The sequence below is a fragment of the Buceros rhinoceros genome, unplaced genomic scaffold (genome assembly GCF_000710305.1).
Source record: "Buceros rhinoceros silvestris isolate BGI_N320 unplaced genomic scaffold, ASM71030v1 scaffold11175, whole genome shotgun sequence".
Taxonomy (NCBI): Eukaryota; Metazoa; Chordata; class Aves; order Bucerotiformes; family Bucerotidae; genus Buceros; species Buceros rhinoceros.
In genome coordinates this window covers 22,552-40,200 of record NW_010413481.1, presented here as the reverse complement: position 1 = coordinate 40,200, position 17,649 = coordinate 22,552, and the positions used below count along the sequence as shown (strand labels likewise).

The 17,649-nt window shown below is 43.6% G+C and overlaps 1 protein-coding gene across 1 annotated transcript in view; it reads right to left on the bottom strand.

Annotated features, from left to right (window-relative positions):
- Positions 1 to 17,445, bottom strand: part of ELMSAN1 (ELM2 and Myb/SANT-like domain containing 1) — a 19,832-nt gene extending 2,387 nt beyond the window's left edge. Inside the window, exons 1-10 of the mRNA XM_010136764.1 lie at positions 15,760 to 17,445; positions 10,611 to 10,931; positions 9,354 to 9,699; positions 8,828 to 8,894; positions 5,941 to 6,083; positions 4,980 to 5,083; positions 3,446 to 3,521; positions 1,669 to 1,757; positions 385 to 534; positions 1 to 180 (exon numbers count right to left, since the gene is read on the bottom strand). The exon at positions 1 to 180 is cut by the window's left edge and continues 10 nt beyond it. Coding sequence (XP_010135066.1) covers positions 1 to 180; positions 385 to 534; positions 1,669 to 1,757; positions 3,446 to 3,521; positions 4,980 to 5,083; positions 5,941 to 6,083; positions 8,828 to 8,894; positions 9,354 to 9,699; positions 10,611 to 10,931; positions 15,760 to 17,214 — 2,931 coding nt within the window. The 5' untranslated portion in view covers positions 17,215 to 17,445. The remainder of the gene's footprint in view (positions 181 to 384; positions 535 to 1,668; positions 1,758 to 3,445; positions 3,522 to 4,979; positions 5,084 to 5,940; positions 6,084 to 8,827; positions 8,895 to 9,353; positions 9,700 to 10,610; positions 10,932 to 15,759) is intronic.
- Positions 17,446 to 17,649: the final 204 nt, after the last annotated feature.

The following is a 17,649-nucleotide window of genomic DNA, read 5'->3' as shown; positions in this document are numbered from 1 at the left end:
GTGTAGTGTTTGTTCTTCTTTGAGAGTAACCGTGCTCTTCCTTCTGTTATCCAAACCTTCCTCTTCCTCCTCTTCTTCCTCCTCTTCTTCCTCCTCCTCCTCCTCCTCCTCCACATATTCCTGTTCTTCACTGTAAATGTCCCTTCTGGGAGGAAGAACACGTGCAAACCTATGGGAGCTCTTCACCAGAAGACAAAGGAACTGTTAATTTTGGTGTCTGTAAGTAAATGTCATTATGTGACACAGGACACAAGTTTGTGAGTCTGGACTCGTCCACACTGGTCAGATTATTTCTGCTTTCCATTTTGCCATCAAATGAGACAACACACAAAATCAGACTTCACACCACAGCCCAAAGGAGGTGAGACAAATTTAAGACATTACCTTGATGTCAACTTCAGCTTCATCTTTCATAGATTTCTCATTAGCAACATCAATGTCCCCAAAGATTAAGGTCCCATTCCGACCAATTTTCACCTGCTTCTTGTACGTGTAGTAGAATTCCACACACTGAGCCACCGTTTTGGTTTTTATCTGGTGTTTAAAAGACGTAAAAGTCCAATGGATGACATGATTTTAAGTAGGCTTACAAATAATCACTAGAGGTGCAATAAATACACTTCATATTTTCCTTTCCTCAGTAGTCTCCGTTCCACCACAGCTGCTGTTAGAGTTGCCTTTTCTGTGTCACGTTCACCCGTGTGCGCCACCCCACAGCCCATCCCTTCCATCACTGATACTGACCACAGTTACTGTTACAGGACCGACTTTCCGAAGAAAAGCTGGTCAATGTAAAGATGACAGAACCTGGCACTTAGCTTAACGCACCGCCTAGCCTCCAAAATGTTACAACTGAGCTGTCAGGCTTGAGAGCAGCCTTTCAGTTTTATGGGGGAGCTTTATTTTCCAGCAGCACTTCAGAGGAGACCAGACCAGAATACCGATCCAAAAACGGAAAGGAAGGTTTGCAGCCCTTTCCCATTTTGGCCACGTGCATTTCATACACAGATGGTAGAAGACAATTATCAGTACAGACCTGTGACTCTCTGCATATTCTCTATCAGTGATTTTTCTGGAAGCTTCTGGGCTTTTGCAACTTAAATGCCTTTTGGGAATTTATTCATTAAATACATATGCAGCTCCTGGTTTTGTACTCAAAAGATTTCAGACTCCTTCAGTGGTTTCTCCCCTCTGAAGTGTCATACCTCATGAAAATAGATGGGAGTTACCATCTTTTACTATCATTGTCACAGAAAACTAGAAAGAGATCTCCTAAAGGACACAAGGTTCACATATCTTCTTTGGTCCTTTCCGTTAGTAGGAAGTGTCTATTTGGCTATTTAGCCATTCAGGCTGGACTGGAACATTACCAGTGCTCCATAAATACGCCCTGTAGGAGTGATAACTGCAGTGTGGAAGTAATGGACTAATGGAAGTAATGCAGTAAGTACAAGGGTTAAGTAAACAGCAACAGCAAAACTAACTACTGTTCTAGTTTTGAGTGAGATTCTACGCTGTGCTGGATGATAAAGTTTCTCTGAAATCTTTTAAGTGCAGGACTTAATGCTTAATACTGAGGTTTCAGAAAAATCGAGACTGAACTCCTGGTGTTAAATGCTCAAATGTGTAAGAATGTACCACTGCTGTCATTAAAAAAAAGTAACTTACAAGCTTTTGGACCAAGAAAAAGTCTTTCTTGTAGATTGCAATGCCTTTGTTGAAAAGTTTTTTTTCAGCAACTTTCCACTTGTCTGATCCTGTAGAAAAAAGTGGTAATGGAAGCTCTTGTAATTGCACGTTACTCTTCTACATACTATTTCTTCATGTTCACTTCAAACAAGACCAATACGCACACGCAACAGGGCAGTCTCCCATCACACCTAACCCAGCAAAACTGCGGACTGCTGTTAAGCCTGTCTGCTGCGCGCCAGTTTAGCCCTCCCCTCACCACTTTGTGGCAGACCTCGCAGTCATCACCCCAGGGTAACTCAGTTCAGTTGTAGTCAATTAGATGAACTAACACGTTTTCCAACAAAGCAGAGGGTGCACAGACACGCTTTGTGGTGGCCCAGTCGCTAGAGTTTATACAACAGGAATGGTGGGACAGGAGAAGAGGATCTTCGCTTTCAGCAGTAATACAGCGTATTCAAAGACTTATTACAGCTCAGACATTCCTACTATCCTCACACCCTTGCCTCTAATAATTAACACATTTTGGAATCTCCTCCTGCCTTATAGATATTACTCAAGTAGTATTTCCCAACAATTATAGTAGGATGTGTAATAATGAAGAAAACGTAATTTCTATGCTTTGTGGCGCCAGCTATTAGGTGTCTCTCTACCACCTCACATCGGGACTTTCAGGTGGCTAGGGTCACCCTAGATCACTGAAGTTAGTGTGACGTGGCTGACTATTTTCTAATTAGGTACAGGACTGCAAAGGCAGTTTATGGCATTTAAATTTCGCTGAAATGTTGACAGGCATCAACAATAATTATATATAATAATATATTATATTATTATGATATAATAATATAGTTATTAGTAACTCTGAGGTTACCACAGCCTTTCTTGTACTTACTAGCTGTCTTTCTGCATTCTGTGTTGCATCACATTCCCTTTTCCCCATAAAGGAAATCAGAACACACTTATGCAAATACACACATGCACATGTTCTGAAAGATGCAGCGTTTCTCACACTATAACTGTCATAACTTGCACAGGCAAAATTCCTGTTAAATGAAATGTCAGCTTGCCAGGGAGAAGAGTGGTCTTTTAGTCTTGCTGTGATATTACAGACTCCTCCCGTTCCTGGCAATGGCAATGTTACCCTCCAGGACTCCGGTTCTTGGCAGGCCCCGTGCCCGGGTCTGTGATGCCCGGAGGCAGAGCAGCGACTCTTTCACGGGCACCCCCTTGCCGTGAGGAAGGAGCTTGCGTGCCCTTGTGAGGTTGAGAGCTGTGCTGGTGGTGGCATGTGCCTCTGGTGGGGTCTCCCAGGCCAGACAGGTCTCAGCTGAAGGGTCAGACAAAGTGTGTCCACGGGCAGGATGGGCTCACTAGCCTTCAGGCAGCCATCCTAGGAGAAGGACAACTCTGACTCCAAACCCGGGCAGATGGAGCTCGTTTAGCCCTGTAAGGCATCCATCATCTAAGAGAAGGATGCTCTAACCAAACCTACGACCTGAGGACTTCACTGTCACCGTCCAAGCTCGCCAGGCCCTGGCAGATGAACCTCAGGTGTAAAGGGTGGAGCCAGTTCCGCGCACGCTGCGCCTCACCTAAACAATCCACCGCGCAGGGCTGAAGGGTGCACTCATCGCTTGCAGTGAGCGTGGGGAAAGCCCTTCCCCGATCTTTGCTCGCGAAGCCAAGCCATGATGAATATTACAGAGTTCCCCAAAGAGCAGAAAAATTCTTTTATGAGTTGCTCTGGTTAACAAACCTGTGTAGTGATAATCTGCCAAAGGGTGGGTAGGCGATCGTACTGGCCTCTTCAATAGCAGTTTGGTCAAAGCTCCCTAAGATAAACAAAAATAAAATAATTAAATTAGTGTTTGGGGTATTTAAAACAAAGATCAGGCAATTGTTAATCCTCTCCTTTCTGGCAAGCTAACTGAAAAGAACCACAGCACAGATTAACACTTGGAACAGCTTAACATCTGGAACAACTTTAACAATCACCCTCTTGACTATACACTGAGTCTTGAGTACCACAGGCAAGTGGTAAGATCTAGCATCTCTTCGTGTCTCTGTGAATCGACACTTTCCAGTGCAATCACCATTCTACTGGGAGAGAGTTAATTCCATAGACAGAGACCATGCATCTCTTTCCTCTCACTGACTGAAGGTCTGAGTTACACACATCCAAAACCGCTGCCCTAAATGTCTGCCTTAAGCATCCAAGTCATTGTGATCTTAACTCACTTAATTAAGCAGTATTTCAAAACAAAATGGAAAACTCACATGGCCAAAAGATTCCACACAACAACAACAACAAAAAAAATCAAAAGAAAAAGAAAAACAACCCTCCCAAGCTGCATTTTACTTTACATTTAAACTGGAAGTGCAAGAAGGAGAGACTAGAGTCATGCTTCCGTTAGCCTTTTAAACTACCTTCACAGAGAGCTCCTGCCGCCAGGGGTGACCCTGCTCCTGCCGCCAGGGGTGACCCTGCTCCTGCCTCACGCCAGCCGCAGCATTCACAATGGTGGGCTGCTTCTGGGAACAACTTACCTAGCTGAAGCTTAACACATACACACAAAAATGACATTTTACTTGTTCTCTTCTCCAGTGCAGCTCAATACAGTCTAACAAGTGTCAGTGCTGGTGCACTACAGGGGACAGGAAACAAGCAGCCAAGCAAAAGCGTGGGATACTCCTGACCACAGGGTTGATTCACGCCAGGTTACATCAGTCATAGCACTTCAAAAGGATGACAACCCTGTGCATTATGCTATGCTCTGCTCTTTGATATTACCTCCCAGTGGTGTCAAAGGGCATTTGTGGAAGTGTATCATGTCTGACAACACTGATATATAATTATCAGCACAGCCATCCTATAGACACGCGAAGGTAAGGTAAACGGATCTAACAAAAGTAAGATGCACTTCATTGGATCAGCTTCAACCCCAGCCTCTTATTTTTCCTTCCAAAATGGTCATCTACCCAGGAAGACAGCATCTCAGATTCATTTATGAGTCTCAGCTCACTTGCCCTGGTAGACTGTCAGTCTGTTTGTTAAAAAGCCAAATGTGTTGAAGTTGAAATATGCAAGATAGTAAGTGAACTATATCATAGTACATCAGGCGGAACCCACTACAGGGTCACCCAAGGGACACAGGGGGAGCCAGATGCATAGGAAGGAGTTTGCAAAGTTCAGCGCTCAAGAATGGCAGGTTACCTGGCCTTCATTAATGGCATTGACCACATCAAGGTCAGGCTAGGAAGGAAGGCAAGGAAAAAGTAGGAAGACTCACCAGAATGCTTCCCTTTTCTTCATGTAGGAAATGCAGCGCCAGCTCCTGGTTGGTTCCCGCCCCAGGAAAAATGCTTGAACAGGCAGCAGCTAGCAGGTTTTCCACTATTTCCAGAGAAGTACCAAATAAATTCAGATAAGAAGATTAAAATGGAGTTTCCTACAGTATTTGCATCATTAATTAGCTCTTTTGAAGGAGAATTAGACATAACAGAAAGTAAAACTCTCAGAGAAGTTAAATGCCCTTGCAAATTTATCTGAGTCACTTTTGGACACAAAAACTCAATCGGACCACAAGGTCACGCAGCATTACTCTGCATACAGCACATGAAGTTTCTTGCAAATCTCCTCCCTCCCATAATATCTCCCCAACTCCCTTGACCTCAGAGAATTCCTGAATTCCCCCCTTATACTGTGAATTTTCATTACACAACACCCTTTTTTCCTCCTCATCAGAAAGATTTCTCCCAAGCCTACCCGCTTCTTCCCTTCAGAATTTATACACGCCACAATTCATGTGCACCAACAGCAGAAAGCTCCACAAGTCTGCTACTAGCTGCCACAACTCCCACTTCCTCATCCAGACTTCTGTCTACAACTTGATTTTTTCAAAATACTATTATGTCTGGAACATACCTTGAGAATATGGAAGTTAAGTGCACGTGGCGTTCAAACGTTAACAAAGACGAAGCTTCACTGAGCAAAAGGATGCTCTTTGCATGACCAGTAACAAACGATCCCATTTTATCTCAATTTAGAAATCCAATCCTATCAGCCTCTCCCCCCGCCCCCAACATCCTCATGAACAAGTTTTCCTCCTAAGATTGTTTTCAAGACCCCTCAAACACGCCACTTGAGTGGCAGCTCTGACAGATTTTAAACTATGCCTGCAGTAGATATGAGGTTACCCCTACAACAGCTGTGACAATTCAGTCCTATTTACCAGCCTCCCACATTCATACCATTCTCTTGGGTGACTTTGTTGGTTTCCAGATCACCCCACGGCTGCCACACCAGCTCTGCTTTATGTTCATCAGCTGTTGCCAGAGATCTGTCTTGGAGTGATGGGATTTCTGCTTGAAAACGAGTTCCTACATTTATTCGCCTGCAGAAAATGTGAAAAGAAACAGTCAGCCCCCCTTTACAATATCCCGCAAGTCCCAATCTCTCCAGAAGCACTAATTATGAGGAAACCAAAATGCAGCAGGCTCTTGCATATAACAGGAACAGCTTTCAGATATTGTAGGTTACATTCGTAAGTAGGACTCAAAGGGTGAGAGGTTTTATATCCATTATCAGCTTCCATTGTCTTATCGACAATCATTGAAATGCTATTTAAATTAGAAACCCTTAATAACTGCTCAAAGAACGGTTATTAGCTTGCAATAATCATCACTTTTTGAGAGGCTGTTATGAAGACTTTTCTTGGAGTCTTGCTCCTCATGCGTAAGATAGGTGAGCCTCTTGTGTTAATGTTTTGCCAGCCTTCACTAGAAAATCATTAGTCTCCAGAAGTCCTTTTCAGCCTAAATTACACTATCTGGTCCAACTGTCCATTCAGAGCAGGATCGGTGTCAAAATTTAGTCCTTTATGTTCTCGTCACGAGCCAGTATCTTCTAGAAACTATTTCTAACAACTGAAACCAAAAATATAAGCCAACGAAACTGTATTGCTCATTGTGTGTCAAAATGAAATGCCATTCTTTTAGCAGCAATCCCTAGATTGAGTCCTTCTAGATTCTGAATTAGCAGACGGATTCTTCACAACATGTAATCCGCACCGCACTGCACTTCCTTTAAGTCAAGTGACCATCCACAGAGATTCTGCTCCGCACTAGCAAACACAATTTAGTGCCCAGAAGGAGGTAAGAACCACCGCTGAGAGACTGCTCTACCATACTGGGAGGTCTGGAGGTCTACAGCAATAGCAGAGCACACAGTGAGAACGTGGATGTCCTTTGTCACTGCTCTACATCTCTTGCTCATGGCAAAATATGCAGACACATAAACTCAGTGTAAAACAAGTGCAGGGACAACTTCCTAATAAATATAACAACTATGCACGCAATTCAGAGGTCCAGAAGAGAGCCAGAAAGAAATGTCCAAGCTAAGCTAGCAAAAAGACTCTGCAATGAAACGACCTTCTGAAGAGCATCAGCAGAAGGTCTGGCAAAGCACAAGCAATTAAGAACGCAATATCAGGTAATCATAAGTTACAGTTAACTTCCGGCAGAGTCAAGACTACAAATCAAATTAAACTTTTTTTCTTTAAAAAAAGTTCTTTCCTGCTGTATTTCCTTCAGAGAAGATGTCTTACAGAACTGACCACAACAGTGCTGCACGAACCAGCTGTAGAAGAGCAAACTGATTCCTTTGACAACACAGAACGACATCAGTTCATTAATTTATCTTGGTTGAAAGTTAAAGCCATCTACCTGCACAAGCATCTGCTCAGTAAGACTTAAGATGATAGATAGCATGACAACTCCTTGCACATAACTCTCTTTTGGCAACAGGAAATGAACTCGCATTACTAAGACACTATGATTTGAAATTTCCAGAACGAATTTGAAAAATTTCACACACAACTCGAATTGCAGCCCACTGTATGTCATTAGCTTCTTCAGTTTAAACCAACAGACACAACAGCCAAAGACAATTGCACCACAGAGAGGTCAAAGATGAAGACCTGGGGGGAAACAAAAAGCATCTGTTCAAGAAGAGCTTCTCCTGGATTACCGTGAACAAAAAGATTAATTAAGCCATTTTTGAAACAGATTTAAACAACAAATGTGCTGATTCCCATGAACGGGCTCAGTCTGGAAGGGATTTGCAAAGGTGACGATTACCTGGGTTCATTCACAATTGTAACATTTGCTCAGGACAGCCTGCTGCTAAAAGTGCAGAGACCTCAGCCTCAAAAGGGGGCAGAAGAGAAAAAGGGCAAGAAAAAACCCCAAACAAATCAACAGCAAATGCTCCTGACAATTTTTAAAATATAAGCCATTTTGGATGAACGAGTAGAAGAAGCCTGGAATTTATTTGTGGAGAGTTTGAGTTAAATATCCCAATGTTACAGGATACGCTGCATCGCTAGAGCAGAGACTGCTGACTGCAGAGGGTCAGCAATGCAGCAATGTGGGTTTCCGTGACGCGCACCTCCATGTTTTGATACTCTGCTCAGGTTTAGCAGGACTGGCACCAAGCCTAAACTCACAACTCCAGCTGCAGTATCTCCAAACTGCGTTCCCTAGTGCTGCGGGTCCACACATCTGAGCTTTCCCAGTACACAGCCAGCTAAAAAGAATCTAAATGAAGCTTATTAGCTCATACACACTGTATGCAACTGGCTGTAGTGCTGAGCTAGCCTAGGAGGAGACAAAGCTGTGCTCACAGTTGTGCTGCAGCTAATACAGCCCACACGGATAACCCGCAATCTGACTGGTCCACGTGAGACATAACTACGTTTTCCCGTACTACGTTTTGGCTCTCCTCTAAAGGAGCATTATTTCTCCACTTTAAAACACAATTACAGCACACAAAGAAGTGTTCGTACACCATGAAGCAGGACAGACCTTTAGCTAACCAACAGCATTCCAGCCCAGAGACAGGTGAGCAGTAATAGAAAGCAGTTAACATCACCACAATTACAAGGTGCGAGTGCCCAAACAAACATTATTTATCACATGGAGTAATTTTGAGTAAAGACAATTGATATTTTGAGTCACCAGTAGGAATAGTGTTAATACTTCTAAGAGATACCTCAAATGTATGGGGAGCAGCTTGAAGGTGTAGGAGGAAGAAAGGAAGCACAGCAACTGCCAGGCCAAGAACCCACTGGGTACTTACGGTTCAATGCTGACGGGGGTGGCCTCTCCCACTACCGTAAGAACAGGAGGGGTAACTTCTGAACTATCTGCAAGGAAGAGAAGGGACTGCTCAGACAGCTCATCTTCACATTTAGATTTATTCTTCACACAGCCTGTAAATCTAATCAGAGCTATCCACCTCTCAAAAAAGGTACCCATATGCCAAAGGAGTTTAAGACAACCAAGAACCTGCCTTCCAGTCACCATCTACATCTTGGTAATAACTATTTACCTCTCCTCAGTTTAAGATAACAACAGTTTATGATAGAGGAACTCGCTCTTCGTTCCTCAGAACGTCAGTAGGGGGTGTTGCAGATTACGTGTGAAAGCACGTTAACATGCATGTCCAGACGGAAGCTACATTGCATTTCCTCCACCCAACTCCCCAGACTATCACCAAGAAGTCCCGGTTCTACATAACCACACCTCCTAAAGTCATGATCTTCCTTCTATTACTCCACATAATCAGAAATCAGCCAAGAAAGGAAGGATGAAGTGGAACTTACTTGATCTAAGCAGAGTTCTGTGAGCGCTTTTAGGAGTCATTGGAGGCGGAACAGAATGACCACTTGAAGAGAGGATAGCATTAAAATATAGCCCAGATCCTTCTCTCACTGGACTAAGAATTGGCGGAGGAGTGTAAGGAGGTAGCTCAAAGTTCCTATCCGAAGGATGATCTGCCAGACGGACAGGTGACCGTAAGTGGCTCTGATACGGAGTAATGTTAGAATAAACAGGTGGTGCAATAAAAGTGCCAGCTTTTGGTGGTATAAAGAGTGGCTCAGGTCTTGGCCGCTGCTTTGGTTTCCGGGCAAAGCCCTCTGCTTCATCCTTTGGAACAGCATCTTCATGCTATCAGAAAAAAATTACATACTTATATCCATTTTAAGGCCTTGGGTCATTTGAAAAACTTCAGTGAGATGACAACATTCTTTGACGGCAGCTGAAACTCTGGAATAGGGCACTTGGAGGGTCTCTCAACACGCAGAATGGAACGAACACAGGAACTATCAAGTAGCAACACTAGCTCTAAGTGCTTATGAAATTATATTTTACAGGAACTACACATAGGTATGGTCCAACCTTTGGCTGGAAAGATAATGACCTCCTGGTAGCTTTAAAAGAGGACATAAAAGTATAGCAGAACCCTGGTATGGGGTGACTCGAAAGAGCCATAAGAGAACAGTAGTCAGTGTAACAATATTGTCTTAGATGGTCAAGCATTTAAATGCAGAGAAACCAGAAAAATGGCAGGCATTTAAGGAGGTATCTGAATATTCTATTGTACTTCTGAACAGAAGAGCCAAAACAACCCCAAATCCTAAAATCCACTCAACCACGCCGCACTAAAGGGGAACACTCAAGTACTGACCTTCCCAAACGTAGTAAGAGATTGCAATTCCCTGAGAATAAATCTTCACTTTGGATTTTACATATATACAGAAATATGTGCAGACTCACTATTTATTATCATCCGTATATGTATGGAGAAAGCACTCTTTACTCAGACAATTTACTATTGATCATCTGGCTTTATTCAGTCTAGTAGTGGGGCACTGCATGGCTGTACTAGCATTAGCTGTGGGTCATGAAAAGCCAAACACAGAGTAATATTATGATGAAAAAACCCCACAGTTCCCAGAATATATCCATTACAAGTTCAAGCCTTGAGATCAAACTACTTTAATAGAAAAGCTCATGGATGAGAACGACCCGCTTCAGTCTGACATATTGGTTCCTCTGGTTTCTTAGTCTATTCATACCTGATTAGAGGTTTCCATGTTAGTATTACGATTAGATCGCCTCCGAGTGACTATCACAGAAGGTTTGCGTTCACAAGGAGCTCGATCATTTGTTTGGCCTCTCTGAAGCTTTCCATCCTCAGACTTTTCCTTTCCAAGGCTCTGGAAGTCAATTTTTCTCACTGGCACAGACACAGGAATGATAAGAGGCACGAGGCTGTTATCCTCCCGGGCTCTTTTAGGAGTTGGTGAAGAACTGGCAAATTCCACAACACTTTTTGCAGCTGTAGGTCCTGGAGCTGCTATCAGCACACTCTTTTCCTCTTCTGAGGTATCCAGTTCCTGGGAAGAAAAAGAGATACCTTAAAAGTTCTGTAGTACTTACATAATAAATCAGATACTGTAACACCAAATGGCTTCAGGTACTGTTAGATCAGTGATTTCTAGTCCTTTGGATGACTAGTTCATTCCACTCTCATTTCAAAAGCAGTTGCCAGCTCTCTTAGAAGACATCTATTGAAGTACGATTTTCAAAACCACCTCTCTTCAGGGATGTAAAAGGCCACCTTGAGCTCTAACGAACTGCAATCTAGAAGCCATAGAAGATGCTCCCTTTGGTGTTTCAGAATTTCTCTCTAACTTAGAGCTCTGTTTGGAAGCTTTTGGGTAGGATTTGGTATGCCAACTCATCCTCAATCAGAGCCACAGTCTACTGAGGAATCTACCTGAACGGCTGTGCTTTGCAGAGGTCTACTGAGGTCCTCAAAAGAATCTATTGTGTGCCATTAAGAATAAATAATTCTGATTAAAAAGACAGCATAAGCAGGTTCTGTCAAGGATTCAGACCCACCCCTAGTCATTTCACTGTGGCTGTAGATCAAGATCACTGATGAGCAAAAGAACACGCTCCAGCTGGCCCATGAAGAGTCAACACACGACAGCTACACTGAAATCTCTCTTTGATACTACATTTATATTGAGCGATGCGCAACTGCACTGTCACACGGTGAATCAGTCAGAACCTGGAGTTAGTGTGCTGGCCTCTCTCCGAATGACAGTGTTGGTAAATTTTGTTGCTTTTCAGAGCAAACAGATCCACTCTAAAACACTAAGCCTTCAAAAAAGGCTAGGTGCCAAGCTCGAGCAAATAAAATCAATCAGATCAAGGACATTTAGGACTGCCTCCTTCCAGGACCTTTCATGAGGGTAAGGCTAAGTGTGCACAGAAATGTTTATCCCGTAAGTGATGCTCCAGTTTAGAAGTCTGACTGCTTCTTCACAGAGGCTGGAGATATCTGCCCTCAACACACCAGGAAGAAACACACAACTGACAAGTCACAATTGGCATCAGCTGCCCCAGATGGCACTGTAGGAGGAATTAATGAGCTCTGAGGGTGGTGATATGCACCTGTACTTTCACACGAGATTACAGTTTTGAAGGGCATTCATCACACTGACAGACATGTCACTAGGGCCCGGTACCTCTAGATAGTAAGGGGCTCTTGCAAATTTTTGTAGCATCCCTCCACCACTTCAGGAGAGAGAGACTAACAAGGATGCCCTTTAAACATATGAACAGGTGAGCTACTGGAAACACGCCTACTTCCACTGGTCCGCCCGTACCTGAAGAAGCAGATCACATACGGCTTCATGCTGCCAAACTTGGGCCCCCATTCCTCAGGGAGATCTATGCTGTTATCACCTTACTAGCGAAGCCCAGTTGAACACCTGGGATAGCTCTGGAGTCTTCTGGCACCGAGTTCCACAGTAGACAGCTTTGCACCCCTGTTCAGAGTGGTGCATTCACACTACATTCTTTGGACCACTGCCAAGAAAAATCTTGGTTTTTAATAAGATTACTTTCTTTTCTTCCCAATGTACCTGTTACTAGTGCAAGCACTCTAGCACACTTTCTGGGTACCTGAGAGAGTAACAAGCAGCCGTGGCAATATGAATGTGTGAAGAAGCACCAATTCTGACCAATCTACAAACCTCAGATACTTCCTGCGTGCTACACAGACCTCTAAGTTGAGAGACAAACTAATTTCCTGACTACAAGGAGGGAATTATAGCAGCTAGTAACACAGAAGATGTCACATTTATTTGGCTGTATGATCAATTAACCATGCTCCTTTTGTTTTCGAGGCTAGTAGGTAACCAGCAAAGGATTCTCTTCCTTGATGATGGGAAAGATGACATCTTTGAGAGAACAGGGGAAGGAGGAGACCTGAACAGTAGTAGAGATAGAGAAGACACCACTGGGAACTTACTACAAAGAGTTGAGACATCCTTAAAAATGCTCTAGTGCACACCAGAGCTTTTCTACTCATGAAAGATCACACATACCTCAGGTTTACTAAGAGGGAACACAACTGATTTTGGACTTCAGCTATTTGTTTCACATCCCTAAATAGTTTCTCAGCTGTCAGTGGTAAGCAGAAACGAGTGACTGAACAATAGGCAGGACCTTCTTTTGTAGAACCGCTAGGGGATTTTCAGCTAGCTCAGCATCACTGTTGCGGAGGCATGAGGGCTGCTGGATAGTCCCACCAAATGCAACTTGTTGCACTTCCATTTAGACTCTTGCATAAATATTGAGGGATGAACTAGCGGTCTAGAGTCCTCCAGGACACCCATAGAAATCCAGCAGTCATTTTGGCATTGATCCTGCCTAACCCTCAAGCAGTTTCTAAAAAATTTTGAATTCACAGACAAAACCCAGTTGCAATAGCTGGAAGAACTGTTCCGCAGTTCCACAGACTGATGTGATCAGAGAGGAAACAACATTGGCCTTCTACAAACACCTGCCCGTACAGTGTTTTCTGCCATCATCCTGCATCATCTTGCTAACACTAAAGGCAGCTTCTCTCTGCAGACCGAAGCTTGTCCATGAAGAAAGCGAGTCCAGAATGGCAATTCCACAAATAAAACTTTTCTTTTTTCTTTAATATGTGGCAGCTGGTGCCCTGCCCTAGGCCAGGGGAAAGAGGCCAGGTAACAAAAACCTCTGAATCCCTTCCACAAAGGGATTCCAGACACCCTCAAGACAACTATTTCAGATCCAAGAAAAGTTTTCTGCAGTACTGAAGAAAACAAATTACATGGCCTTTTTGCATGTAACAGTTACACGAGAAATGAAACCGTAAAACTAAGAGTTTAGAATTTGCTCCAGCCTGTTAGCAGTAATAAGGTTGCAACACCTGAAAAAGGCAGGCACAGTATGATGGGCATCAATTGTGACACTAGATGTAGACAGATACTGCTGCAGTCCAAAATACTTCTGTCGCATAAAGTACACACACCCACACTGGAATGTTCAAACTACTGGTTCGAATTATGAACTTACCATCTTTCACCAATAATTTAACCCTGTGGCCTTCTTACATGCTCTTCACATAATCTATGAAGGGTTCTAGGGTGTTTACAACAGCAAGCCACTGATCAGAGAAGCAGATCACTCTCCTCCAGTAAGTACGTTTTCTTTTTCTTCCTCACATGATACCCAACGCCTTTAAAGATGTAAAAATCAGCAGACCTCATGTAAGAATTTTAACAACTTTCAAAACCTCATCCTGAAAGCCTGAAGAGATCTAAACATAAAGAGCTCTTCTGCTAGTGCCATCGTGGAAGCAAACAAGCTGCTTGCATAACTGCAAAGAACAAAAGAGCATCTGTCAAAACACTTCTCTGTTTGGTCTTTACATTATGAATCAACCTGCAAGCAAACATGCCTTCAAAAGGCCGGTTTCTCGCTTCGCCTCTCAGGGCCTTCTCCTCGATGGCTTTATTAGCGCTTCTTTTCCCCCACTGTGTTGGTGATCGGACGAAAATGTGAATGGTAGGCCTTGCTGCAATATAACCATACAATGGCTGGAAGAGCATAAACAAGTGGCTCACACTGCTCACTACTAGTTTTCTATCAAATTTGCTTGTTCAACTGGAGTTCGAGCAAAAGAGGATTGGAGTCAGCATCAACGTCACTGTTTTGCTGTCTGCTGTGCAAGAGGTGGAGTAGGCTATGGATATTTGCTTCATCATTCATTAGTTCGGTTTTCACTCAAACACCACATCCCTCTAAGGAACGTATTGGAAAAAACGGCCACAGACAGACTAGGAAAAATACGGCGATAAGAAGAGAGGAAATAAAATTCTGCTCCCTTTGTTGTCTGACTGGGCAGCAACTCAAATGGCAAAACTGTACATAAAATTAGCTCACGCCCTAACACCCATATTTCATCAGCCTCTGGCAATAATGCTTCCAAAGAAAAGCATATCTTTACTCCTCATGAGAGGCTCAATGAAAGATTAGTCAAACCACAACTGAAAGAAAACCTCAAAACACAACACTCAAAAACCGTCCACCCAAATTCAAAAATCCCACTGCTTGCCTCCCGTAGGCTAATTAATTTTGGACCCTGCCATCTTGCCATACGGAGTACATACTCTACAGTTCAGACTGATGCGACACCAAAAGAAGCAGAGGAGCAAACTACCTAACCAGCCAACATCACATTGTTTCCCCGTCAAGCCCTACAGGAGGTCTAACAGGCAGACTTTGTCTTCAGGTCACCAATCTCTAAGCATCTGCTGCAGGTCGTTCTCAGAAAAAGGATATCGCCATCACACAGACCTTTGTTACGCCTCATGTAGGTTCTTCATGTAAGTGAGGCTTCCTCAGGCTTTTAAGATTTGGAAAATACTGAACATGTAAACTGCATTATAAGATTTTTAGATAGCACAATTTAGAAGCACTTCAACCACTGAAACTCAAAAACTAGCATGTCATCAGCAGCCTTTCAGCATAAGAGGGCATGTTAAATGGACACGTTAACCTGTTAAATTGGTAAAACGATACCAAGTGAACTGCTTATAATTGTCTATAAATTCCTGATCAACTTGAGGCCTAAGCTGAACACATCCATATTCTGAATCCCTGAGCTAAAAGAGCATTCAGTATTAGTGAAATAGAACTGTCCTTCGATGGTTTCACTGCTCTAGATCTCTATTCTCCCGCATCTATGAATTACGGTAGATGCTGCTGCCCTTGCTGTACTACAACATTTCTTGTATCAAGATACCATCCTATCCTGCAAACGTACATAAACTCCTTTCATTTCAGCCCTATTTTGTAGTCTAAAACATGCTATATGGGTTAGGATGTCTACCTTACCTTTACATTCTGAAGAGAAGCCAGCTCAACAGCTTTTTGGGCCAAAGTTAGCAAATTGGCTTCTTGAGAAACACGGCGTCTCCGTCGTGTGCTCTGGATTACACCACCTCTGACACCCTGGAAGTCGTTAGTTTTCTGAGTGTTTTCTTCAGCTGCTGCCTGTTTCTCCCCATCTCCACCGTTCTGGGCTGTGGCTTGCCCATCTGCTTCCACCTGGCACAGCTCACTATTGACTAGGACATCATTCTGCCCCAGCTCCATTCTCTTGGGGTGTGAATAGCTACTTTTGTTGTGGGCCAGTGATTCAGGCGGCTGCTGTAATGGGACCTCTTGCTGATGCGTTTGCCAGTGATGCAGAAATAAATTGCTAGGTTGTTCTTCTGCCTGCTTGGAAGCCAACACTTCTCCTGCAGATGTCAGCAGGACACCTTCTTTGGAGAGTCTCCGTGACCTTCTTGGAAAGGGAATTTGGGTCTGAGGTAGCACAGTCTGTTGGTTCTGCTCTGTTAGAGCCTTGAACAGTTCCTGGTTCCTCTCTGTTTGCTGAAATTGGTGTGCCATCATGTGATGCTGAGGTGCTGCAGCTGCCACGTGAGGCTGTGCGATGGAAGTAGTTTGCTGTAGACTGAACGCTTGTTGGGCAGCCTGTTGCTGCTGCTGTTGTTGAGGATAGAAATTTTCAAAGAGCTGCAGCTGCGGAAGAGCTTGCTGTTTTTGTTGAGCAGTAAATACTGGGCTGGAAGAAGCTGGGGTCTCTTGAAAGACATGTAACAATTCAGGAAGACCCTGCTTTTGGCCTTGGTGACCAAACGCAAGTTGGAAAGGCTGTAATGGCAGACTTTGATTCTGCTGCTGCTGTTTCTGCATCTGATGAAAAGAATTAATTTGAGTTTGCTGTCTAACCAGGGCTTGCTGTTCCAGCTGAGCTTTCTGGGACATCATCTGCTGGACAGCATCTCCATACAAGTCCAGCTGTGACACAAACACTCCTTTCTCTTGATTTCTTTTAAGGGCTTCTGGGTGGCCATAGAAGCCTGGAGCACCAGCATTGGAGTGGGGTCCTTTTGGATTGCCCCCAAAAACCATACTGTGGTTCCACATCGAAGGTGGAGACTGCCAGTGGCTGTCACCCCTCTCTGGCAACCGGTTTCCCATTAGCGAATTCTGCCATTTGACTCCTGTTACCGTCTGGGACATCATCATTGATTCGCCCCTATCTTGACTGTAAACAGAGTTCATCAAAGCAACATTGTTGGGAGTACTTGTTAGTCCTCCTGTGTGAGAGATCTCCACAGTTTGGGAGACCGGTATATTCCCTCCATGACCATAGTACTGTCCTTCCTTAAGCTGCTGCTGTGATTCTTTTGATGACACAGCTATTTCCTGCTCATTAAAATAGGCAATTCGTTTCCCAGTCCTCTTGCTTGAAGACTTTTGCTGAGCCTGAAGATTCATGGTTCAGTCTCTTCTCCCAGCTGCACACACCGTATTTACAATCCACCCATCCCTGAGGTTGGGGGAGGAAAGGCACAGAAGTCTCTCCTTTCCATTCAGTTTTAGAAATAAAGGGCAGGAAAGAAGTCCAGATGAAAGTGCATTCACTTCCTTTTTCTCTGCGTGCTTCCCCCGCTTCTTTTCACTCTTATCCTTTGTGGTTCAGAGGTCAGTAGGGTCCACTTAGTTACAGGTCCTGAAATAGAGAAGCAAGCGTAATGAATCATAACAGACATAACAGGCATATAAACCCTCATGTGATAAGCAGCAATGTGCGTATCTGACCCATTTCCCACAGAAATGAAGATCAGCATAATATGTGTAAGAAATAATACATCTGACCTGCTAAAAGAATGTAAAACAAAACAACTAAAAAAAAAAAATCCACACTGTATT